We start from the raw sequence: 20,795 nt of genomic DNA, 5'->3' as shown, positions 1-20,795 counted from the left end.
ACATCAGAGCTGGTAACTGACGCACTAGAACCGGTAACTGACGCGCTAGAGCCGGTAACTGACACATCAGAGCTGGTAACTGACGCACTAGAACCGGTAACTGACGCGCTAGAGCTGGTAACTGACGCGCTAGAGCCGGTAACTGACACATCAGAGCTGGTAACTGATGCGCTAGAGCCGGTAACTGACACATCAGAGCCGGTAACTGACGCGCTAGAGCCGGTAACTGACACATCAGAGCTGGTAACTGATGCGCTAGAGCTGGTAACTGATGCGCTAGAGCCAGTAACTGACGTGCTCTGTGTCAGTGATGATTTGGTGGAGAGCGCTGCCCCCCCTCAGGGCACAGCATGGCCTTCCGGAGGCAGGGTGCCCCTCCCTTTGGAGCACCCGGCATCAGCAGTGCCCAGCCTGGATTCGTCCCCCCTGAGGGGGCGATGGGCGGGGGCAGGTCGCAGTGGGTCCGGGCCGGGCAGGGCGGGCGGGCTGGCAATCACACCCAGATCTCCTGGCTCTTCACGCCCGTCCAGGGCCGCCTGCTGCCCTGCAGGGCCGGCGCAAGGGGGCAGCTGTGCACAGCCACAACCCGCCGCAGAGGGCCGTGGGCAGTAGCTGCCACGCTGCCGGGGGGCTCACAGATGCACCCCCCATCCCAGCGGTGGGGTATCCGAGGAGGCCGTGGAGCCAGGGCAGAGCTCTCCCCGCCGGTGACACATCGCCAAGCAATCCCCGCCGAACGCCCCAGACAGTGTAGGAGGACGCTGACCCGCCCCAGACGGTGAGACACGAGCCGGTAGCCTGTCCCCAGCCGCGCGGGCAAAGCTGCCCCCCAGCAGGGAGAGCCCAGGCTGGTGAGGGGGGAGGCAGCAGAGAGCAACCTGGGGGGATAGAAGGGGAGGTCCTGCTAGGACCCCCCGGGGTGGCCTGTGGGGCTGCCTAGGGGCCGTGCCACGACAGCTCTGGGCACAAGATGGGCTCGGGGGGGGGCTTGTGCCAACGCCAGGCCCCCGCAGACAGGGCCGGGCTGCCCGCTGGGGCCGAGTGACCCCCTGGAGCTCAGACAGAGGCCGAATAGTTTTGCACTGACACAAAAAGCCCCGCCCGGCCCTGAGTCAACACGACCTGCCCACACAGGGAGGGAGCCCCTGCCCGGCGGCTGCCCAGCACCGCGGCACCGGCTGGGCCCGCTCGGCGGCACAAGGCCACATTCCTGCAGCCCTCGCGCAGGCGCCCGGCCCGCCGCCGGCCCTGTTGTGGAGACACCGGGGGGTTGCTACCCTCGCCCGGGGAGGAGGGGCCCCCACAGAGCCACCTGCCGCAACGTCTGCAGCGTGGGCCGGGGGGCTCTAACGCAGGGTTGGGGGGGTCCTGCGCTCGCCTGGGGGGTCGGGGGGGGGCACAGACCTGGCCCAGAGCTTCACAGGCCACCGTTTGGGAGTTGCACCCTGGGGACCGCGGCCTCGCGGGGCAGCCGCCTGTAGTACAGACGAGGCCGCGGAAGGGCTGTGGGCACGCCCCCAAGCCTGGATCAGCTTCCCCCTCACGGGGCAGCGATCGGGGTCCAGTCTCCTCCTAGGGAGTGGGTCAGTGCTAGCCCCCAAACAAGCGAGTGGACCCAGAGGCCGGCATGGAGCGGGGTGGGGACTTGCCCCGTTTTCCTCTCCTCCCCGTAGGAACTCAGGGCCCAGCCAGGGCACGTGCCAAGAAGCTGAGCACTTGGGCGGCCACCCAGGAGACAGTCCAGTGTCACCGAGCTGAGGAGCAGAGCGCCTACCACCAGCAGGTGGTGCACATCTGCGCATGGCTCGGTGCAGTGAACAAAATGTATTCCGCACACTGGTGGCAAAAAGCAGAGGGAACACCAAGGGCCTACTGAACCTGAGCTCTGGAAGCCCCACGCTGCTCCACCGGCCCCACGAGAGGCTGGGCGTGGGGCAGGTGTATGGGCCCAGAGGGAGGGTGCGTGGCAGGAGCAGCTGCAGGAGGTTCCCAGGTGCCAGGGCGGGAGACACGCTGCCCCTGGCTTCATGCCCTTGTGCTACTACCCGGCCCCGGCACCTCTCTGCCATCTCTGCCCACTGCCCAGGGAGCTGGGTGCCACCCAAGTCAGCTGGCACCGCTCCCGTAAGGCCGGCTTGCTTGGCTGCTCCCTCCCTCTCCAGAACCGACACCCCCCCCCATGCACTGCTGGCAGACCACACGGGTGTGCCACCCCCCCACACACACACAATGCTCCAACCACACAGGGCTCTCCCCCACCCCCGTGGTGCCCATGGGTAGCCCAGCCCCAACATTCCAGCGCGGCCCAGAAGCAACTCCGGAAACAGGCCCGGAGATCGGAGGCCGGGAGGGGCCGGAGGAGGAGGAGGGCGGCTCCGGTAGTGGCACACGGACTTGTCCTGCTCCCACGACCTGCCTGCCCCACCCGCCCCAAACTCCTCCCAGTCCTGGGGGCTGACCCACGACCCTGGCCCTGGGCTCCCTTCCCGAATTGATCTGCCCGCCAGCACTCCCCCGTCCCCCACAGACGCTGGGCAGCGGGGATCCCAGCTGGGCCCCAGCAGGCAGCCCTGGGAGCAACCCCACGACCCTGCCCCGTGCGAGCTGGGAGATGCACAGCAGGCAAGCATGGCGCATGTGTGAGCTTGGCTCTGTCCTCAGACACAGGAGCCTTGCTGGGTAAGACACGGGCCTGGCACCCTGGTGACCAGGAGTCAGTCCCCTCTGCCACAGCCTCCCTGTGTGGCCTTGGGCAGATCCCTTAGCCTCCATGCCTCAGTTTCCCCAGAAGGGAAAAGAGCCCTCTCAGGCCTTATGGGGAGGTTATGAGGCACTTGGTCACTCGCTTGGCCCCCTGGTGACCAGGAGTCAGTCCCCTCTGCCACAGCCTCTCTGTGTGGCCTTGGGCAGATCCCTTAGCCTCCATGCCTCAGTTTCCCCAGAAGGGAAAATAGCCCTGTCAGGCCTTATGGGGAAGTTATGAGGCATGTAGTCACTGCAGCTATAACCCTCCCACCCCCACTACAACCCCCCAGCCACAGCCCGGCTCTCACCCCACCCGCGCCACGTTCAGAGAGCACCCAGCAATCCCCAGAGAACCTGCGTGTTACCAAGTCCCTCCGGGAGGCAGCGCCCATGCGGATCCCGGGCGCTACAGCGGAGAGCAGCTCACCGGCCCACCCAGGCACCTCCCCAGAGCTGGGCGCAGCGGAGATGGGGGACAGTCCCTGCACCCCGGCTGCACCCCGGGCGAAGGACTCGGGGCCGGCGAACGAGCGCGGGAGCCCCGGCGCCGGGCCTCAGGCGGGGCCAGCTGGGGCGCGGCACAGCCGTGACCAGGACGACGCTCCACTCCCGGGCCCCCCGTACCTGCGGCGAGGTCCTGCCCGCTGTCCGGCGCGCCTGCAGCAATTGTTTGTCTGCGCACACAGTGTTCAGGCGGGGCTGGCCGCCCGCCAGCGCCCGGCTTAATCATGTACAAATGGCCATTAGCTCCGGGGGGAGGGAGGCTATTTTGCAACAACAAGCGGCTTCTGGCCACAGGCCAGCAAGGAGCCGTGTCCTCTGCACAGCTGCATGGAGGCCGCGCAAGGCTGGGGTGTGGGGGGCAGCCCCCCCACTGGCACCCTTGTGGGCGCCGCCGACTGGCCCAGCCCAGAGCTCCCTGGTTGTCTCCACCCCGGGCCTGGCTAGGAAGGGGCGAGACGGAGGAGCCCCCCCAGGAATCTGAGGAATTTCACTCCGGTGGGAATCCCGCGCCAGGTCACAGCAGGTGTGTGCGGGCCGCCCCGTGGCACGGAACCAGGGCCAGCGAGGACAAGGGGAGGCGGCAGCAGCCAACACCAACAGGGCCGGGAGTCCGGGCGCCCGGGACCTGCCGCTGGCAGGGTGACGCTCTTTGCGGTGGCTCCCGGCTGCGCCAGCCTCCCCCTTTGCGTCCGGCCGCTTCCCGGCAATCAGGGCCCAGTGGTGTGTGAGTGGCAGACACGCCGCGTGGACACGGACAGCCTCACCCCTCTCTCGCAGGACCGGGCCAGTGGAGGGTAACAGCCCCCTACTGCTGCCGTCTGAGGGAGCTACCCCGCTAGTTCCGGCCGTGGGACAGGCTCAGCTGCTGCTGCCCAGGCTTGTGAAGGTGCAGTGCGCAGCCACGGCAGGAGACTGCGTTTAGGAGCCCGCAGCGGCAGCAGGAGGGTCGGGGGAAGCTGGCTTGGCTGAACCGGCCCTCGGGGAGGAGTTTTCCCCGCCCGGCAGCCCCGCAGAGAGCCCCATTCCCGCGGCAGCACAAGGCCGCTCGCCTCTCTGGGCCGGCACCGGGATGGGAGCCCCAGGGCCCGGCTCAGCGGCTGGAGCTGGGAATCTCGGCTCCTGCCCGGATCGGGCCCAGAAGGACACCCCCCCATCCGTGGCCCCAGGCCTGCCGCCTCCGCCTAAACTCCCATGAGCCTCTCTGCTGGTGCCAGCCGCAGCAAGGGCCTCTGGGAACCAACGCTCCCGCCTTGCAGCCAGCCCTCCCGGGACGCCGGCAGGCCCAGCGCATGCCGCCGCTGCCCCTAGAGAGCTGGGCAGCTGGCTAACGAGGGGGTGCCAACCAGGAGCACTCCCCGGGGGCACCAGGCATGCGTGGGAGTCTCCCTGGCTCGCCTGGTCAGGGCGGGCACCAGGCTCCTGGCTGCGAAAGCAGATGGGCTTTGCCAAACCCGCCTCCCGCCGCAGAGGCTCGGCTGCCACCCCTCCTCCGCCCCGTCCGAACCGCGCTCCCCCGCCCCGCCCGGGCCTTGGCTGCTGGAATGGAAAAGCTTTGTACCTTCTGTGCACCCGGCCCCCCACACCCGTGCATTGAGCCTGCAAGACAGGGCTCTTTATCCTCATTACACAGATGGGAAACTGAGGCACCACGCGGCTAAGTGACTTGCCCAGGGTTATGCGGGACATCCGTGGCAGAGCAGAGATTGCAACCCAGGTCTCGCCAGTCTCGGGTCCGTGCCCTACCCAGCCCTCTTCTCCCCAGCGCACCAGTGGGCAGAGAGCCCGGCAGGAGGGGACGCAGGGGTGGCGTGGGTATACGGCAGGGTGGCTGGACTGCCCAGACAGACAGCAGCGATGACCCCGGGTCTCTGGGCACCTCATGGGGCAAGGGGAACAGGGCTGAGAAACCTCCCCCCCTGCTGCCACAAACCAGCCATTACAAAGCCACAGCGTCCGGCCAGGCTCAGCGGCTGACCCTCACTACACAGATGGGAAACTGAGGCAGCTGGCAGGCTGGCTCAGGGAGGCAAGGAGAATTCCTAGCTCCCGCCACTCCAGGATCACATCCCGATGTGCCAGCCCCGTCCTGCACCGCCCTGTGCCCCTTTGCTCCTGTCTCCAAAGGCAGGGTGGGTACCAACCTGCCTGGTAAAGAGACGGCCAGGCTGTCCCCCCGCACCCCTTTGGGCCCATCTCTCTGCTGGGGCACTGAGGGCAGCACGGCGTCCCCCCACCCCGGGCCCCTCCCTCGCCGCGTTTCGGAAACCCATCGCATTTCAGGCACCTCCCGTTGTCCAGCCCGTGGTTCGACTGAGGGTAGCAGAGCACAAGACATGACCTGCCCACGGTGGGCCAGCTCACGCACCCAGCCCTCCTGGGCACGAGCCCGGCCACTTCGGCCGGCCCACGAGCCCTTGGGCTCCCAGGAGGTGGGACGGCGAATTTCAGACGGGCATATCAGCCCCTGGAGAGTACACTGGGTTGGTTCCCCTCTGCCGCCGGGAGAAATCCAGCCGGTTCCCCAGAGGGCCAGGGCCTGATCCGCTGGACCACGAAGGGACGCAGGCGAGGGGGTGTCTCCAAGAGCGTGGCATTGGTCTCCGTGCCCTGGGCTCAGTCTGGGGGCAGGGGGCGTGGCCCACACACACCGCCCTGGCCTAAGGAGTCTCCCATGGCCACGCGGATCGGAGGCCGGCGGGAAAGGGTGGGCAGGCGCCACGCCGCGGGCCGGGTTCGCTTCCCGGAACAAGCGAATGCAAAATGGCAACCGCACTCCCCCCGGGAAGCCACGCCGGCCGTTCCCACGCCGGCCTGCAGGCCATGCAATATTCATGCCTTTCCCGGCCGCGCTGCGCTGCGGGCAGAGACGCCCTCGGCCGCCTGGCACGCCGGGCCAATCCTCAGCCACAGAGCGCAGGCGCCTTGCCACGCTCATGCACCACTGCGGAGCCGTGGGGGGGAACCTGGCGCACCAGAGAACGCCCCAGCGCTGGGCAGAGTCTAGCAGAGAGCGGGTCTGAATCGGCCCCCCGCCGGGCGCTGGCTAATCTGATCGCAGGGGGCCTGGCGGGGTTGGACCGCCGGCCGGGCACCTCCCAGCCTCGTTGGGACAGTGCGTGGGGCCGGACCGGGCCCTGCAGCCACGGGAGCTGGGGAAGGGCTTCTGGGGAAACTGAGGCATGCAGGCGCGAACCACATCACCCAAAAGAGGGAGGCAGGAGCAGACCCGGGCATCCTGGAGCAGTGCCCAGTGACCCAAAAGGGACAAACTGAGCATTTCACCCGCCTGCCCCAGCCTGGGTGGGGTCCTAGGAAATGCAGCCAGCCACACCCTGCTCCCCCTGGGACGTGGCCAATGGAGACACGCAGCTGACGTGCCACCAGGAACTGCTCTCCGTGCGCCAAGCCGCAAAACCGACTTTTCCCAGCAAAATCGTCTGAAGAAATAAGGCCCAGATGCTAAAACCCTGTGGTGACCCAAGCCCCCCTGGCTGCATGCCAGCATGCACCCTCCCGTTTCCCCTTCCATGCCAACAGGAGGCAGTGTTTGAGTAGCCTGGGTCGTCCTTTTATATGTGGCTGTCTTGTGCCTCCCCAGAGTCAGCTGCATCCAACCAGCTGAAACCGAGTGCTCCGTACGTTTGGAGTGGGGGCGGGGGAAGGGTTCCATTTGTGCAGGACCAACAACCAGCAGCAGTAGGGGGGTCTGCCAGGGTGCCAGGGCAGGACACAATCTGGGGCTGCACCCCTCTGTGCCGGGGGGAGGCAGCTAGTACTTGAGAGCCCCTCTTGGTCATCTGGGGAGACAAAGGCCTTCCCTTGAACCAACCCCAGCAAGAAACAGCTGTGCACGGCGTGGGTGCTGACCTCACACTCAGAGACCGTGATCTGCCCCCCTGTGACCCTCAACGTGACCCCTGCCCCATGACCTGACCCTGGAAAAAGAGCTCCGTCCATGCAAATCAGCTCAGAAGGATCAGCCGCGCCGTGGCTTCGGAGTGGCCGGCAGCATCCGTACGGACCCGGAGACCGTCCCTTCCCTGGAGATGGGGGGAGGGGCATCCCGCGTCCCCAAAATCCTCCCCCCTCCTGTAGCACTGTCAGCGTCCCATGACGCCGGCCAGGGGGCTGGCGACCCCAAAGGGGCGGGCCTCACACGCCCGCTGGACAGGCCAGCTGCTCCGGCTTTGCCGACGGGGGGAAGCGGCCTTGCCCATTGAGTGGCCAAGAGGGATTTGGCCAGGATGCCAAGGGAGCCGGAGCCGGCAGGTGTGCGGCGGCGCAGCAGCCTGCCAGGCATGAGAGGAACCCCCTCCGGCGACCCTCACGGCGCTCCGGCCACGCAGAGCTCAAGGCGACGGACGCGAGTCCCCAAAACCCAAGGGCCAGTCCCCCGGCCGGGCGCTGGGCTCCGCTCTCTTGCTCCGTATTATTACGTGCACCCCCCTTTTTTCCTGCAGCCTCTGGGGTGTTGGGGCAAGCCCGCAGGAACCCTTCCGCAGTCCTCTGCTATGACAACTGTCTTCCCCAGGGCCAAACCGACCCCGGATCCAGCCTGCGGCCGTCTGGCTCGGCCTGCCACTTCGTCCAGGGAGCGCCCAGCGAGCACGCTCCTCCTGCAACCCGGCTGCGGAGAAACGGACCAGCCCCTGCGCGCGGGCAGCAAACCGGTACGGCTCCGAGCCAGACACACGCCCCGACTGCAGGGTGCCCGGCGGCCGGGAGGCCCCGCCAGGCCCCCGAGAGCATGAAGACGCCAACGGCTGTCTGATGTTTTCGGAGCTCTTGGCGCAGGGAGAGACGTCCTCTGCTTAGCGGTTCTGTCCGCGCCACGGCCCGCCGCCCTGCGCCCCCAGACGAGCCTTTGCTGGGGCGTCGTGTGTGTTGCAGGCGTCTGTAAGAGCCGCCCCCGACCCGGTGCTAGGCGCTGGACAAACACAGAGCCGATGGTCTGCCTCCCAAAGGGCCTCTCAGCCACACTTCGTGGGTGTTCCCAGCTGGCGCGAGGCTGGAAAATGCGGCTGGGTCGGAGTCGGGACCAGGGGTTGGATTTCACCGAGCACAGGTCCCAAAAGACACGGGGGGATTGCAGAAAGAGCCGTCTGGGGAGGTATTTTGGGGCGGCTCTCTGGCCCGTTCCCCAGGAGGTCAAACGAAACGTGCACAGGAGTCCTGGGAACCTATGGAGCGATGACAGCGTGGGGTCTATGCCACTAGTCCCCGGGTGCCTCAGTTTGCCTGGCTGTCAAATGGACGCCTGCCCCCAAGAGGACCCAATACAGCCGACAAACACGGCGAAGGACCGGGGCTCTTCTTGCCGGGCAGGCGGATGTGGGGGGGGCAGCTCATCCATTCCTGTGCCCCCCTTTGTTCCGTGGGGCGCAGCGGGGAGCCCGGCTCCGGCAGGGTCCGCAGCAGGGTCACGGGCTCAGCCACGGCAGGGGGCCGTGGAGACAGGGAGCGGGTGGGGCCTCGGCGGGGAATGAAGGAATCACTGTGACTGGACGCGGGAAGCTTTGCTTGCCAGTGTCGGGGGGGCAGCCTGGAACTGGGGAGAGCCCCCACACACACACAGAGCCCCCCCCCACACACACAGAGCCCCCCACACACACAGAGCCCCCCCCCACACTCACAGAGCCCCCCCACACACACACACAGAGCCCCCCACACACACAGAGCCCCCCCACACACACAGAGCCCCCCACACACACAGAGCCCCCCCCCACACTCACAGAGCCCCCCCCACACACACACAGAGCCCCCCCACACACACAGAGCCCCCCCCCACACACACAGAGCCCCCCACACACACAGAGCCCCCCCCACACTCACAGAGCCCCCCCACACACACACACAGAGCCCCCCCCCACACACACACAGAGCCCCAGCCAGAAGGGAGCAGGGATCTGCAAGCACGTAGCAGTTCCCAGAGCGGCGCTGACCCTGGCCTGGCTGCGGGCGGCGGGGACGGCCTTACATGGGCATCTGCAGCTGCTCCCCGCCTCCCAGCCGAGCGCCGGGCCCACCGAGCATCCGGGCGGCTCCCCGGGCCCCGTGCTCCCGCGCCGCCCTGGCCGGAGCCCCCCGGCCCTGGGGGGGGCTCGCAGCCTCCCCTCCCTGCCCATGCCCCCGCCCCGCCCGCCTCTCCCCGAGTCGCGCCCCCAACTCCCCTTCCTCATCCTCCCAAGTTACACCCCCTTCCCCTCCTTATCCCCGCAAATTACACCCCCCTTCCCCTCCTTATCCCCCCAAATTACACCCCCCTTTCCCTCCTTATCCCCGCAAATTACACCCCCCTTCCCCTCCTTATCCCCCAAATTACACCCCCTTTCCCTCCTTATCCCCGCAAATTACACCCCCCTTCCCCTCCTTATCCCCCCAAATTACACCCCCTTCCCCTCCTTATCCCCGCAAATTACACCCCCCTTTCCCTCCTTATCCCCCCAAGTTACACCCCCTCCCTCTTCCCTCTTCATCCCCCCAAGTTACACCCCCTTTCCCCTCCTTATCCCCCCAAGTTACACCCCCTCCCCTCGTCATCCCCCCAAGTTTCATCCCCCTTCCCCTCCCCTCCTCATCCGCCAAAGTTCACCCCCCTCCCTTCCTCTCCTCATCCCCCCAAGTTCACCCCCTCCCTTCCCCTCCTCATCCCCCCAAATTACAGCCCCCTCCCCTCCTCATCCCCCCAAGTTACACCCCCCACTGCCCTGCCCATCTACATCCCCCCAAGTCACAACTCTACCCCACTCCCCTCCTCACCTCCCAAGTCACACCCCCCTCCCGTCCCCCCATCACACACCCCCTACTCCCTCCTCCTCCACCCCCAAGTCCCACCTCCCGCTCCCTCCCCCTCCTCACCCCAGTCACACTTCTCCCGCTCCTTTTCCCTCCCCCATCCTTGTCCCCCCCAAGTCACACTTCCCCATCACCCCCCCCACTCCCCTCCTCCATCATCACCTTCAGTCACTCTGCCCCCCCTTCCCCTTCCCCCCCTTTCTTCTGCCTCTCCCCCCCACTCTCAACACCCCCCAGACGGGCTCCCACGCGATGCCCCCCGTGTCCCTGGAGGGCCCGTTCCGAGGAGCCGGGGCTGCTATTTCCGGCTGGTGCAGACGGGCCCGCGCTAACTCGGATGCTATGATAGCGTCGCCGCGGCGACGGAATGGCTCCCCCCCCCCCCGGTCCATCCCGCCTTCCCACCTCTCGCTGCCCGGCTCCTTTCAGCGCTGCGGCTGTCAGAGCGAGCGCGGGGGCGTCTCCTCCACCTGGGGAGGCGCAGGGACATGCCCACGGGGGAACGCACACCGGCTCCGTGGCACGCACGGCCCCCCCGCTAACACGGGGAAAGCGCCTGCCCTCCTGCATGGCTCGCCATGCCGCTCCGGGGGCCGCAGCTCCCGAGTCCCAGGGGCTGGGCTTCGAGCCAGGCGGGGGCTGAAGGGAGGCAGGGGAGCTGCCGGGTAAAACACGTCCTTAGTCCCCACTTCTCCAGAACGTGTGTCCTCTTGTGCTCTCCCTGTCAGCTGCGGGCATCTCCCGCCCGCGACGCCAGGGCTGGCCACCGGAGCTCCAACCTCCTGCTAGCTCTCAGCTCTCCGGTACTCAAGACCCTTCCCAGAAGCGCCGAGCACCGCAGCTCAGACCCGGAGAAATGGCAGGGCACGGAGAGGAAGGCAACGGCTCGAGGAAGGGCTTGAAATAGAACTCAGGGGATGGGGTTGCCATTCGTCTCTGCCACCGCGTCGCTGCGTGACCTTGGTCACATCACTTGATCTCACCGGGCCGCCGTTTCCTCGTCGGTAAAACAGGGATACAGGGATTTCCTGTCTCCCACCTCAGCTGGGGCCAGGATCGAAGCGGCAGCCCTGAAGAACCATCGTGATGCGGGTAGCGCCCCCTCTCCTCTCCCCCTGCCGAAGGCGAACATGGCCGGCTAACGGGTGCATGCCAGGACAGGGATCCGGACGTGCGGAGCCAGAGGGCGGAATTCTGCTGAGGACAGCTGCCAGCGCACACGCAGCGGGACATGCTACAGAGGACAGGGATCATCTCTGCTTATGAGCAGCCCAGGGCAGAACAAGAGGTCACGGGCGTTGCACAGTGCGGGGGGAGGCAGGGGGAGTTTAGATAAAATATTTCGGGGAACAGCGGGAAGATGCTAAGAATAGCCCGGGCCGAGGGCCGGGCTGCCAGGGAGGGCGTGGAACGGCCGCCACGCTGGCAGCGGCCCAGGCCAGAAGAAACCCCAGGCAATCCGGGACAGTTAAAATGACTCCTCTGCAGGTCGGGTCCGCAGCTCCCCCCGGCAAAGCATCAGGGCCCAGGAGGGCGCGTCTGCCGCCCACAGGCCATTTCCCGTCGGCCCTGCCTCCGGGAGCAGCCCGGTTCCCAGACAGCCCCGGACAGGCAGGCCCAGGCGCAAACAGGGCCCCCTAGCCACCTCCCTGCTTCCCGGGTCCAGGGTGGGGCCAGACATCGGCCAGGCTGACAGCCCTGCCAGGGAAACGCAGCCAAAGGGGGACGGAGCCAGGGGTGGAGCAGGAGTCCAGATGGACCCTGGCCAGGGCTCCATACACATGGTTGGCACTCAAAATATTCCCTCTGCCTTACCCCCTGCCCCTCTGTTCATGCAGCCACGTTGCACAGGGGCGCACGGGGCCTCCGACCTCTGCTCCCCGGGGCTCCTGCCAAAACTGTGCTCTACCCCAACTCCCTGCCAGTTCTTAAAGTCTTCTACCCCCTCCCCGTCCCGCCCGTGCATGCAGCCTTTCGCTCGCCACGTGTGTCAGGGGCATCCCTCGCCTTGGCACCACGGCGCAGGTGCGGGGCGCCCTTCGGCCGCTGCCAGGCTCCACCCCAGAGGTGGCTGCATTTCCCGAGCCATGGAGAGCCGCGCTGCATCGTATGTGCCTGGAATGGAGACTTTACCCCAGGCCTAAAAGATGCTCCGCCGTCAGCACGCTCTGTCCCCGCTCGCCGTTCAGACCGAGCAAACCGGTTCAGGCGAAACCGATCTGCGGCACCAAATGCCCCCTGCCCGGCGCTTTGCAGCCGCCCAGAGCCAACCCGCTTCTGACCCCAGAACCCCCCAACCCTGCTTGGTCCGGATGCAAAATCCCTGGGCGGGCGGGGGGGGGGGGAGAGGCAGAGTTTGTTTTCCAGTCGGGAGCACATGTGAAAATGCCTGTCCATCCCAAGTCCCACGTTTCGTTTGGTCCCTGGGCATCCTAACAGCCGACTGCCCTCCGCCTACCCCTGCTCCCACTGCCCAGGAGGCAGGGACAGATCGCTTCGCCCTTGACGTCCTGCACAGAAGAACACTGGCAGGGGCAGCAAAGGGCTTGGGAGATGAAATTCTCCCAGCCTCCTGGCACAGCCCCACCGGATCCCCACTTCTGCCAACTTTCTATGGCACAAACCCACGCAGGATGTTGCTGCTCACTCTCTGGATCTCTTTCAGGGCCAGGAGCCAGGCTGACAGCCGTATTGACTGCACAAGCGCTGGAACCTCCTCCAGGGCAGGGCTGCTGCTGGATGGTTCCACAGCCGTGCGATGGAACGGGTCTTGTCCGCCACGATCTAGGGATTCTGTTCTCAAGAGTTCCTCTACCACACTCATCACGGCAGTTACAAGATGGTGTTCAACCACACAGAGGCACTTCCACACAGCTTGAACCCCAGCTTGGTCTCCCTGTGTTTACCAGGGGGCCACACCCTGATTGGGATTCTGTACAGCACAGAGACATCTAGTGGTCTAATGACGCATTGCAAGTAAATATTTTTCTCCGCAAGTGCCGACTTGCAGTACTCAAGGGGGAGCGTTCCTGGCCCGCGTCAAGAGGTCAGGACGATAAAGGTGATTCTGTGGTGAGGCTGCTGGATAGTCAGACAAACAGATCCTGGAGTTCTCGCTGGCTCTGCCCGGCCTCCCCACTGGGGCACCCCTACAGCCTGAGCACACCACACCGCGCTCTGTCCCGGAGCATGCTTCAAGGCGGCATGTCAGGACGGGGATTTGAGACACGACTTGGGAAGGGAAGGAGCGAAGGGAAGGATTTTACAGGGCAGCGTAAAGTACCGGATGTGGCTCCAAGGCAGAGCTGCCGCCACCGCGAGGTTCAGTGTGCCGCCCAACCCGCAGGAGACCCTACAATAACAAAGCCAGCGTGTGGTGCCACCCTGCGATCCCACGCCTGCGTGTGCAGTGCAGCCACAGACAAGCCCCACCCTCCCCACCACCCTTCCCAGGACAAACCGGGAGGCAGCCGGATCTCCTCTGATAGCCATTCGGGAGAGGGTGGGCCCAGGATATTAGGGAACTGGAGAACTCAAGGCAATGGGAAGGGGAGACTTTTGGCCCCTCCCCCGGGCCTGATTCCGGTCTCAGTTGCGCCGAGATCCATCCCACCGCTGGCACCAACGGGGCTCTTTGTGACTCAGCAGAGACACAGAGGCCCGAGCAAGCTCGAGAGGCTGCTAGCCCCTCCCCCCACTGAAAGGGGTCCCTCCAGGTCAGGGCAGCGTGGGAAGAAGAGAGGATCTATAATGACCTTCCTCAGGGCTCTGGAAAAGGACCCGGATTCCTCCCCTCCCCCCCAGGCAGTTTCCGTCCCCGGGACGCTCCAGCCCTTCGAACCAGCGTCTCTGCAAGCAGCAGCCCGGGTGCCCCAAGACCCGCGCCTGGCGCTTTCCAGCCAGCCCCGGGAAGTTTCGCCATCGCATTAACCAGATGGCAGCAATTTGAGCAATCAAGGCCTGACTGCATTTGGAGCAGGCGTCAAGGAAACGGCTCTGCGGCAGGGGCCCGGGCCGAGAGGGGGGCTTTGCAGCTCCATCCCCAGGAATGCAGGGAGGGAAGGATGCCTGATGCCTGAGGTAAGCCTTATTCAGAGCACAGGCCAAGCTGACGGTGCCTGGAAGCCGGGAACGAGCCCCTCCCCCACCCTCCGCGGGAGCCAGCGTCTATCACACGCAGGCGGGTGTCATGCAAACCCGCCCGGCTCCGTCCTGTGGGTGCAGTACTCCCCTCGGATCCCCGGGGGGCGCCATCCCCCTCTAGAGCAGCACCCGTACTCCCCCGGCAGGCCGCATGCCCCCAGCCCCTGGCCTGGCCTGGGCTACCGACCTGCCCGCTCGCACGACTGCATCACGAGCCTCGTGAAACGTGCGGCTTTTCCTGCCCCGGGCTTTGCCGGAAAATCACCACTTTTGGGGGAGGTTTTAAGAGAAAAGCCGTTTTTCAGCCCCGGTGGCGCTGGGGGGCAAGAGAGGCCATGAGCCACCAGGACGACTGCCCCAGAAAATGAGTAGGAATCGAAAAGCCAAACCCTTTCTTTACGCTCATGGTAGAGCCCTGGGCCCGGGCGGCGTTTGGATCGGCGTCCGCAAACACGAGCCGCAGATCTTCGCCCCCGCTCCCGGCTAGGAAGTGGCTGCCCGCAGGCCTGCAGGACGTACAACTGGTGTCCACGGGCGTAGCCAGGAAACCCAGCCGCGGAGATCCGCGCCCCCCGCGTGCCCTGGGCCGGGGGTAGGGTTTCTCCCGCGGCTCAGGCTAACGCGCCCGCCTGGGCAAGCGAGAGCGGTTCCCTCGGGGCGCGGGCAGCCGCCGGCGGGGAGCTTGGCACGTCCAGGCCACTCGCCTGGTTTGGAAGGGTGACAGCCCGAGGGCTCGGCTGGGGTTTAAAGCCGTAGCCACAGAGACCCGAAATGATGGGCTAGCCCAGCCAGCAACATCCCCAGCTTGATTTATTCCAACAGAGCCAGGCCAAACCAGAAGGCTGGTATCTTCCCCGCCGCCCCCTTCCTCCTTGCACACGCACGCCACCGGTGCCCTCCCCACGCACGAGGGCACAGCCCTGGGCACCGGGGACGGGGGCACTGCCCCTGCTTCGGAGAGCCCCAGCTCAGCAGGGTGCAACGGAGGGGCCCAGGTCTCTGCACACAGGCTGGCATCGGGGCAGCAGCCAGGCCATGCTGCCGGCTCTCAGTGCCCACGGCCGCAGGGGCAGCCCCGAGCAGGGCCTGACACCTCCTTGGAGAAGCGCCAGGGACCGATGCACCCAGGGGGGCATCTGAGCCAGCTCAGAGCAGGTCTAGCTACCTCGGAGGGGAGCTCCATCTGCCCTGGCCAGGAGGCGGGAGCACAAGGCCGGCCTGCAGGCTCGCCCACCCCCACCGTGCACCTGCAGACACAGGTGTGTGCTCACGCAGGGCACGCGCCCCCCCAGGCGTGCTCACGGCCGCCAGATCCGTGCACAGGCCCGGGAAGGGCGCCAGCAGGGTCTCTGCGTCGCTCGCTGCTTTTCACCGCCCGGCCTGTCGTGTTGCAACAGGACACCCGGCTCGCTGGCGCCCGCCCCCTGCCGGGGGGTATTGACACACGCCGGCCTCGCCCGCGCAACACGGCTCTCAGCCAGAGCAGACGCTGCTCCGAGGCACGGCCTCCCCGCCAGGCGCACGCAGCTCAAATGGCTGCCGGCCCCCACCGCCTCCGCCAGCACCTTCCGAAACCGGCTTCGCTCCCCCAGGCTCAGGGCCCCGTTCCCCTCCGGATCCCAGCTGGGTCATGGGACCCGGAGCCCTGGCTTGTCTGCGAGTCCGTCTGCCCGTCTCTGGGTGCACAGGAGCTGCGTAATCAGTCTGCCCAGGCATCTTCTGGGCCATCTCCCGGCACTGAACGCTGGCCGGCTCAGGGGCACTAGTGTAGACGGAACCCCGGTGCATTTATCACCTGCTCTGAGCCAGGGCACGCCACGGTGGCAGGGGCTGCCTTCAGCTTTAGCCTCCGGACTAGGGGGGCACCGGGAGCCAGGTGCTGGCCAGTCACAGGGCACGAGGCACCGTCCAAATTGGCCGGACAAAGGCAGGACCGGCATAGCTGGACACAGGGGAAACTGAGGCAGAGCGTGACAAAAGTGACCCGCCCTAGATCTCGTGTGCCAGCCCAAGGAAGTGATCCTGGGTCTCTTGAATTTTAATCCCAGGCTGTGCGGGAGACTGGATCCCTCCAGCTCGAACCCGGCCCTCAGAGAGAACCCTGAACCCCAGCACCATCCTTCCCACATGCAGGCCAGTGACGCTGGCTCTGCCACAGACATCCTGGGGACCTTGGGTGAGTCCCTTAGCATGGCCAGGATAGGGTTACATTCGCCCCACGCTGGTGGGCAAAAGGGGTTCTTCCCTTTCCTTGCCCCAGGCAGGATGGTACCAAGGGCGCTAAGCTCGGGGGGGCAGGGCTCCCTGCACAGAGTGAAGTGGCTGGCGCCCCAATGCTGGTAGAAAGGCACCTGCCTCCAGCCCTGGGAAGTCCCAGCAAGACACAGACCCAATGGAGGACAGAGAGGCTGGCAGGGGCACAGAGGAGAAGCCCCCTCGCTGCATCCCCACCATCACAGGCCCTGGAGTCGGCAAACCGAGCCCATGGCGCTGAGCGTTGACTCTGAAACCTAATGAGGGCCACGCTCCCTGCAGCCCCTCCTCTGACATTGTGGGCAGAATTTAAAGGTGTGGGTGGAGCTTCAGCAGAACTCCACCCACCACCGGATGCTAGGGACCCTGCCTTCTGGGGAGACCAGCATGGAGGAGGGGTCGGCAGTGACCACGGTTGTAGGGGACCCCAGATCCGGTGGGTGACCCCAGCTCCGCTTGGTTCCAGAGCTCCCACCCACCACCTGTCCGTGCAGAGGGGGAACCCCAGGAGGAGGTTGGGGTTCTGCAGTACTGGGGGGGTCTCCCCAGGGGGCTGGAGAAGAGACGTGGGGAGACTGCTGCGTAGGACACCACCGGGCTCCTGTCTCCACCCCACGGCCAGGTCCTCGGCAGAGCTTGCTGACAGCATGACCTGCCCGATTCCTCCGCCAGCGCCCGCCCTCCCCAGGCGGCATCCCCAGCCGGAGACCCAGTTTCACACCCAGCCCCTCTGCACAAGACCCCCCGTTCCGGAGGAGGCCGTCAGCCCCCCAGACGTCTCCACCAACGCCCTGACGGGGACTGGGAACCGTGCCCTCTGCCATCGGACCGGGCCGCAGATAGGAAGCAACGCTGCCCGTGAGGCCCGGTGCACCCGGGACGCTGGGGAAAGGGGGGGAGGAGGAGGCACAAGCGGCACATGAGGAACCCGGAGCCAGCGGAGGGGGCGGCAGAGGCAGGTGGAGGAGCGGAGGAGGGCGGGGGGGAGACCAGAGGCCGTGTCCCTTCCCGCACGTCACCCCAACGCACCCGCTGCAGCACGAGGGGTTCCCAGCACACGCAGCTGCCCCTGCCCGCGGCCGCATCCTGCCCGGAGGCCCCCGTGCCGTGGGGCACGTGCCCCCCGGGAAGCCGGCACGCCAGCCCCTGCGGCGCTCGCCCGGGGCGGCCACGCGATCCCGAACCAGCGGCTGATCCCAAGGCCGGGGGCCGAGTGCCAGCTCCAACCCACGCCCGGCTGGGCCACGCCAGGGCAAGAACTCAGCCCCAGCTGTGCCCGGGGGCACGGCGCTCAGCCCCCAGGGAGCTCAGGGGCAGCCGTTCGAAATGAGCCTCAAACGGCCCGGGTGACACCGGGGGCAAGAATGGCACCGACCCCCGCCGGGCTGGGATTGGGGGGCCGACGGAAAGGTCCTTCCCTGCAAGGCAGGTGCCACCCGGACCCCAGGCAGAAACGCTAGGGAGGGGGCGCCCCGCCCCGCGCAAGCCCCCCGGCACAAGGGAACTCGGCGGCGCCCGGCGCGGCTCCTTACCTTGGCTTCGCATTTCCTGTGGCAGGCCAGCTTGCACCCTGCGAAAGAGAGAGAGAGACAGGGCTCAGCTCCGCGCGCCGGGCAGGGGCACCCCCGGGACGGAGCCACCGAGCACCCCACGCGGAGAGCAGGCGCCTCGGCCGCACGGGTACGCCGGCCCCCTCGGGAAAATACCGAGCGCGCTGTGCCGCGCCGGCAGCGCCCGCCCCCCCGACGTCCCCCACCTGACGGCTCACCTGGCCTCCCTCCCGCTCCGGGAGCCCTGTTCCGGAGCAGGAATGTGCACAATGCGCCCGATCCACTCCTGCCTCCCCACCTGGGCCGCTCAGATGCTTGTGCTGGGGAACCGCCCCCCTCCCCCAAGGTGAGGAGCCCAGAGAGGAGTTTTCGCGGCCTCCCCGTTCCGGAGCCCGGGCGCACAGCCCGCCGGGCGGGGCAGAACGAGGGGCACGCAGACGGGGGCACCCCTCCCCGAGCTCCGGGAGAGGTGGGCTGTGGAAAGCAGGGGGCACGCGTGCTCCCTCGGCCGGGCAGCCGCCGGCACCCCGGTGCTCTGGACGAAGAGGGCTGGGGTCAGAGCCGGCCTCGGCCCCGGGCTGCCCAGTTTCCCATTCCGGGGGGCTCAGGGCTGGGCTAGCAGGGGGCACTGGCGGGAGGGCGGGGTCCAGAGCGGAGGGAGGGAAAGGGATGGAACTAGGAGCCCCGGGATGCATCTCTCCTCGGCTGCCAGGAGCCCCGACCCCCTGCCAACGCTCCAGCCGGGCGGCGCTCCCGGAGAGACGGTGCCCGCTCGCCGTGCGGCCGGGCGATGCCCCGGCTGGAGAACCTAGAGGGCACCGGCCCCTGTTCACTGCCCTCCCCATGGGCAGGGGGGAAAGTAGGGCGGGGAGGGGGGGGGGGGCAAGCCCCTGGCCCCGCCCCTTCTACCTAGGCCCCGCCCCCTGGGAGCCAAGCTGCCCCCCCCAGCGCCATGGGGAGGTGGAGTGGCATGTGGCCCCAGCCGGCCTGGCCCTGGAGCACAGGAAGGGCGGCCGCTGGGGGGCAGCAACGCTCCGGTCTGGGGGCAGAGCCAGGCTGGCGGGTTGGGAAGGCAACGCCCCCCCCCCGCCTAGGAAACCCGCCGCCCATAGCCCTCCCCCGCACCTGCTCCTGCCAGCCTTCAGCTCACCCCTCATTCCCCCCTGGATCTCCCCCGAGGCCGACACGGTGCAGCCCCTCCGCCACCCACTGGCTGCCAGGGCCCAGCGCTATTTCAGAGACGTCCCAGACACTTATACGGCCCCCAACTGCCCATCCCCTTAGTATCTGGGCTGGGATCCTCCACCCGGACACGCAGCCAAGCGTGGCTGGAGCCTTCAAGTCCCAGCTCTGGGTGGCCTAAAGCAAGTCCCCCCCCCCCCCCCACACACACACCTACACACCGTGCCTCAGTTTCCCCGTCTCCCCGCTGTAAATGGCACTGACCTCGTTTGAGCGCTACGGCTGACGGGCGCCAGGCCCGTCCCGTCTTGTTCGAGTTGCCCAAACGACGGCGGGTTTTCCTAAACCAGCAGCTCCCGCCCTGCGGGGCTGCCCCGTGGATTTCACAGACCACAAAGGAGGCAATGCTCCGTGTTCGCGAGCCGGGGCAATTTCGAGAGTCGGCAGCGGAAGCAAGCGTCGCCTTCCCGGCTCTGAAATCCAGCTCTTTTTTTTTCCAGCCCGGAGGCTGTGTAATTTACCTTCCTCCTGTACGAGAGGCAAAAAAAAAAAAAAGCCAGCCACTCACTGGAGAGTGTGAAACCAGACGGGTGAGCTTCTGGCTGACGCAGCCGCAGCGCCGGCACTGGAGAGCCCCCGAGAAAGTCTTTCAGGGCAGCTCTGTCATGCAAGGAGGGGGGCTGCGAACGGGCCCTGCAAACTCCGGACTCCTGCCCCACAGCGGACCTGCGTGGGGGCAGCCCCACTGAAACCAAGCACGTCCTTCCAGGGTCGGGGCCTGTTACTTTCCAGTGGTGACATCTCAGCCCGACAGACGGCACCAGCCGGCCTCTGCGCCAGCCACGGGCCCTGCAGGAGAGCCTGGTGTCCCACCCGGGCACGTCGGTTCTGCCCACAGAGTCCTGGACGGCTGGGTTCTCTTCCCAGCTCTTACTGATTCCCTCTGCAGCCTTGGGCAAGTCACTTAACCGTTCGGTGCCTCGGTTTCCCCAGATGTAAAAGGGCGGCCGGGGCTGCCTCAGAGGCAGCTACAGCTCCGCCCACGAGCCCGTTCGGACACACCCGTGGACAGACCTGACCGGTGATGGGCCGCTCTGCGTGGGCGTGAGCCAAGACCGCCCAGCGGCCAGGCACGCGGAGTTCAACACGCCATTCCCACACTTGTGTGGGCCTGCCCAGGCACCCAGAACGCCCCCCTCCCACGTGTGCGTGGGCACACCCCTCCCGTGCACAACAGGCACATGCTTTGCCCCCACGGCTGGGCCCCCGGCGTGTCGCTGCATGCAAACTCCCGAAGCCTTCCCCTCTGCTACCTGCCTGCTTGTCCCGGGGGAGCAGAGATCTGCCAACTAACACGTCCTGCCTTCACTTCTCCACAGGCACCCCCCCGGCGCCCGCCCGGCCTCCCACGGGACTCAGCCGAGGGGTCTCCGGAGCGCCACGCCCGGGTGCAGAGAGAAACACTCCGCACACCGGCCCTCAGGGACCAGGCGGAGCGGGCACCAGAGACGCTGCGGGGTGAGAGCCCACACAGGTGGCCGGAGGCTGGCACGGTGCAGGGCGGCGAGGTTCGGGGGCAGGATCAGGGCCCGGAGAGACCCCAGAGGCTGACAGCGAGGGCGT

General features: G+C 67.0%; 1 protein-coding gene across 9 annotated transcripts in view; it reads right to left on the bottom strand.

The window, feature by feature from the left end:
- Positions 1-20,795, bottom strand: part of TNS1 (tensin 1) — a 251,173-nt gene that overhangs the window by 168,845 nt on the left and 61,533 nt on the right. For 7 of the 9 annotated variants that reach the window (XM_075932996.2, XM_089779632.1, XM_089779629.1 and 4 more), the window contains exon 3: positions 17,973-18,010. In XM_075932996.2, coding sequence (XP_075789111.2) covers positions 17,973-18,010 — 38 coding nt within the window. Of the gene's footprint in view, positions 1-3,369; positions 3,403-17,972; positions 18,011-19,436; positions 19,581-20,795 lie in introns of those variants that run through there. The other 2 variants (XM_075933006.2, XM_075933007.2) reach the window with 2 other exon arrangements.

The sequence above is a fragment of the Pelodiscus sinensis genome, chromosome 7 (genome assembly GCF_052426305.1).
Source record: "Pelodiscus sinensis isolate ZL-2025 chromosome 7, ASM5242630v1, whole genome shotgun sequence".
Classification (NCBI taxonomy): domain Eukaryota; kingdom Metazoa; phylum Chordata; order Testudines; family Trionychidae; genus Pelodiscus; species Pelodiscus sinensis.
Note: the sequence above shows the minus strand (reverse complement) of the source record. Positions and strands in the feature narration are given on the sequence as shown.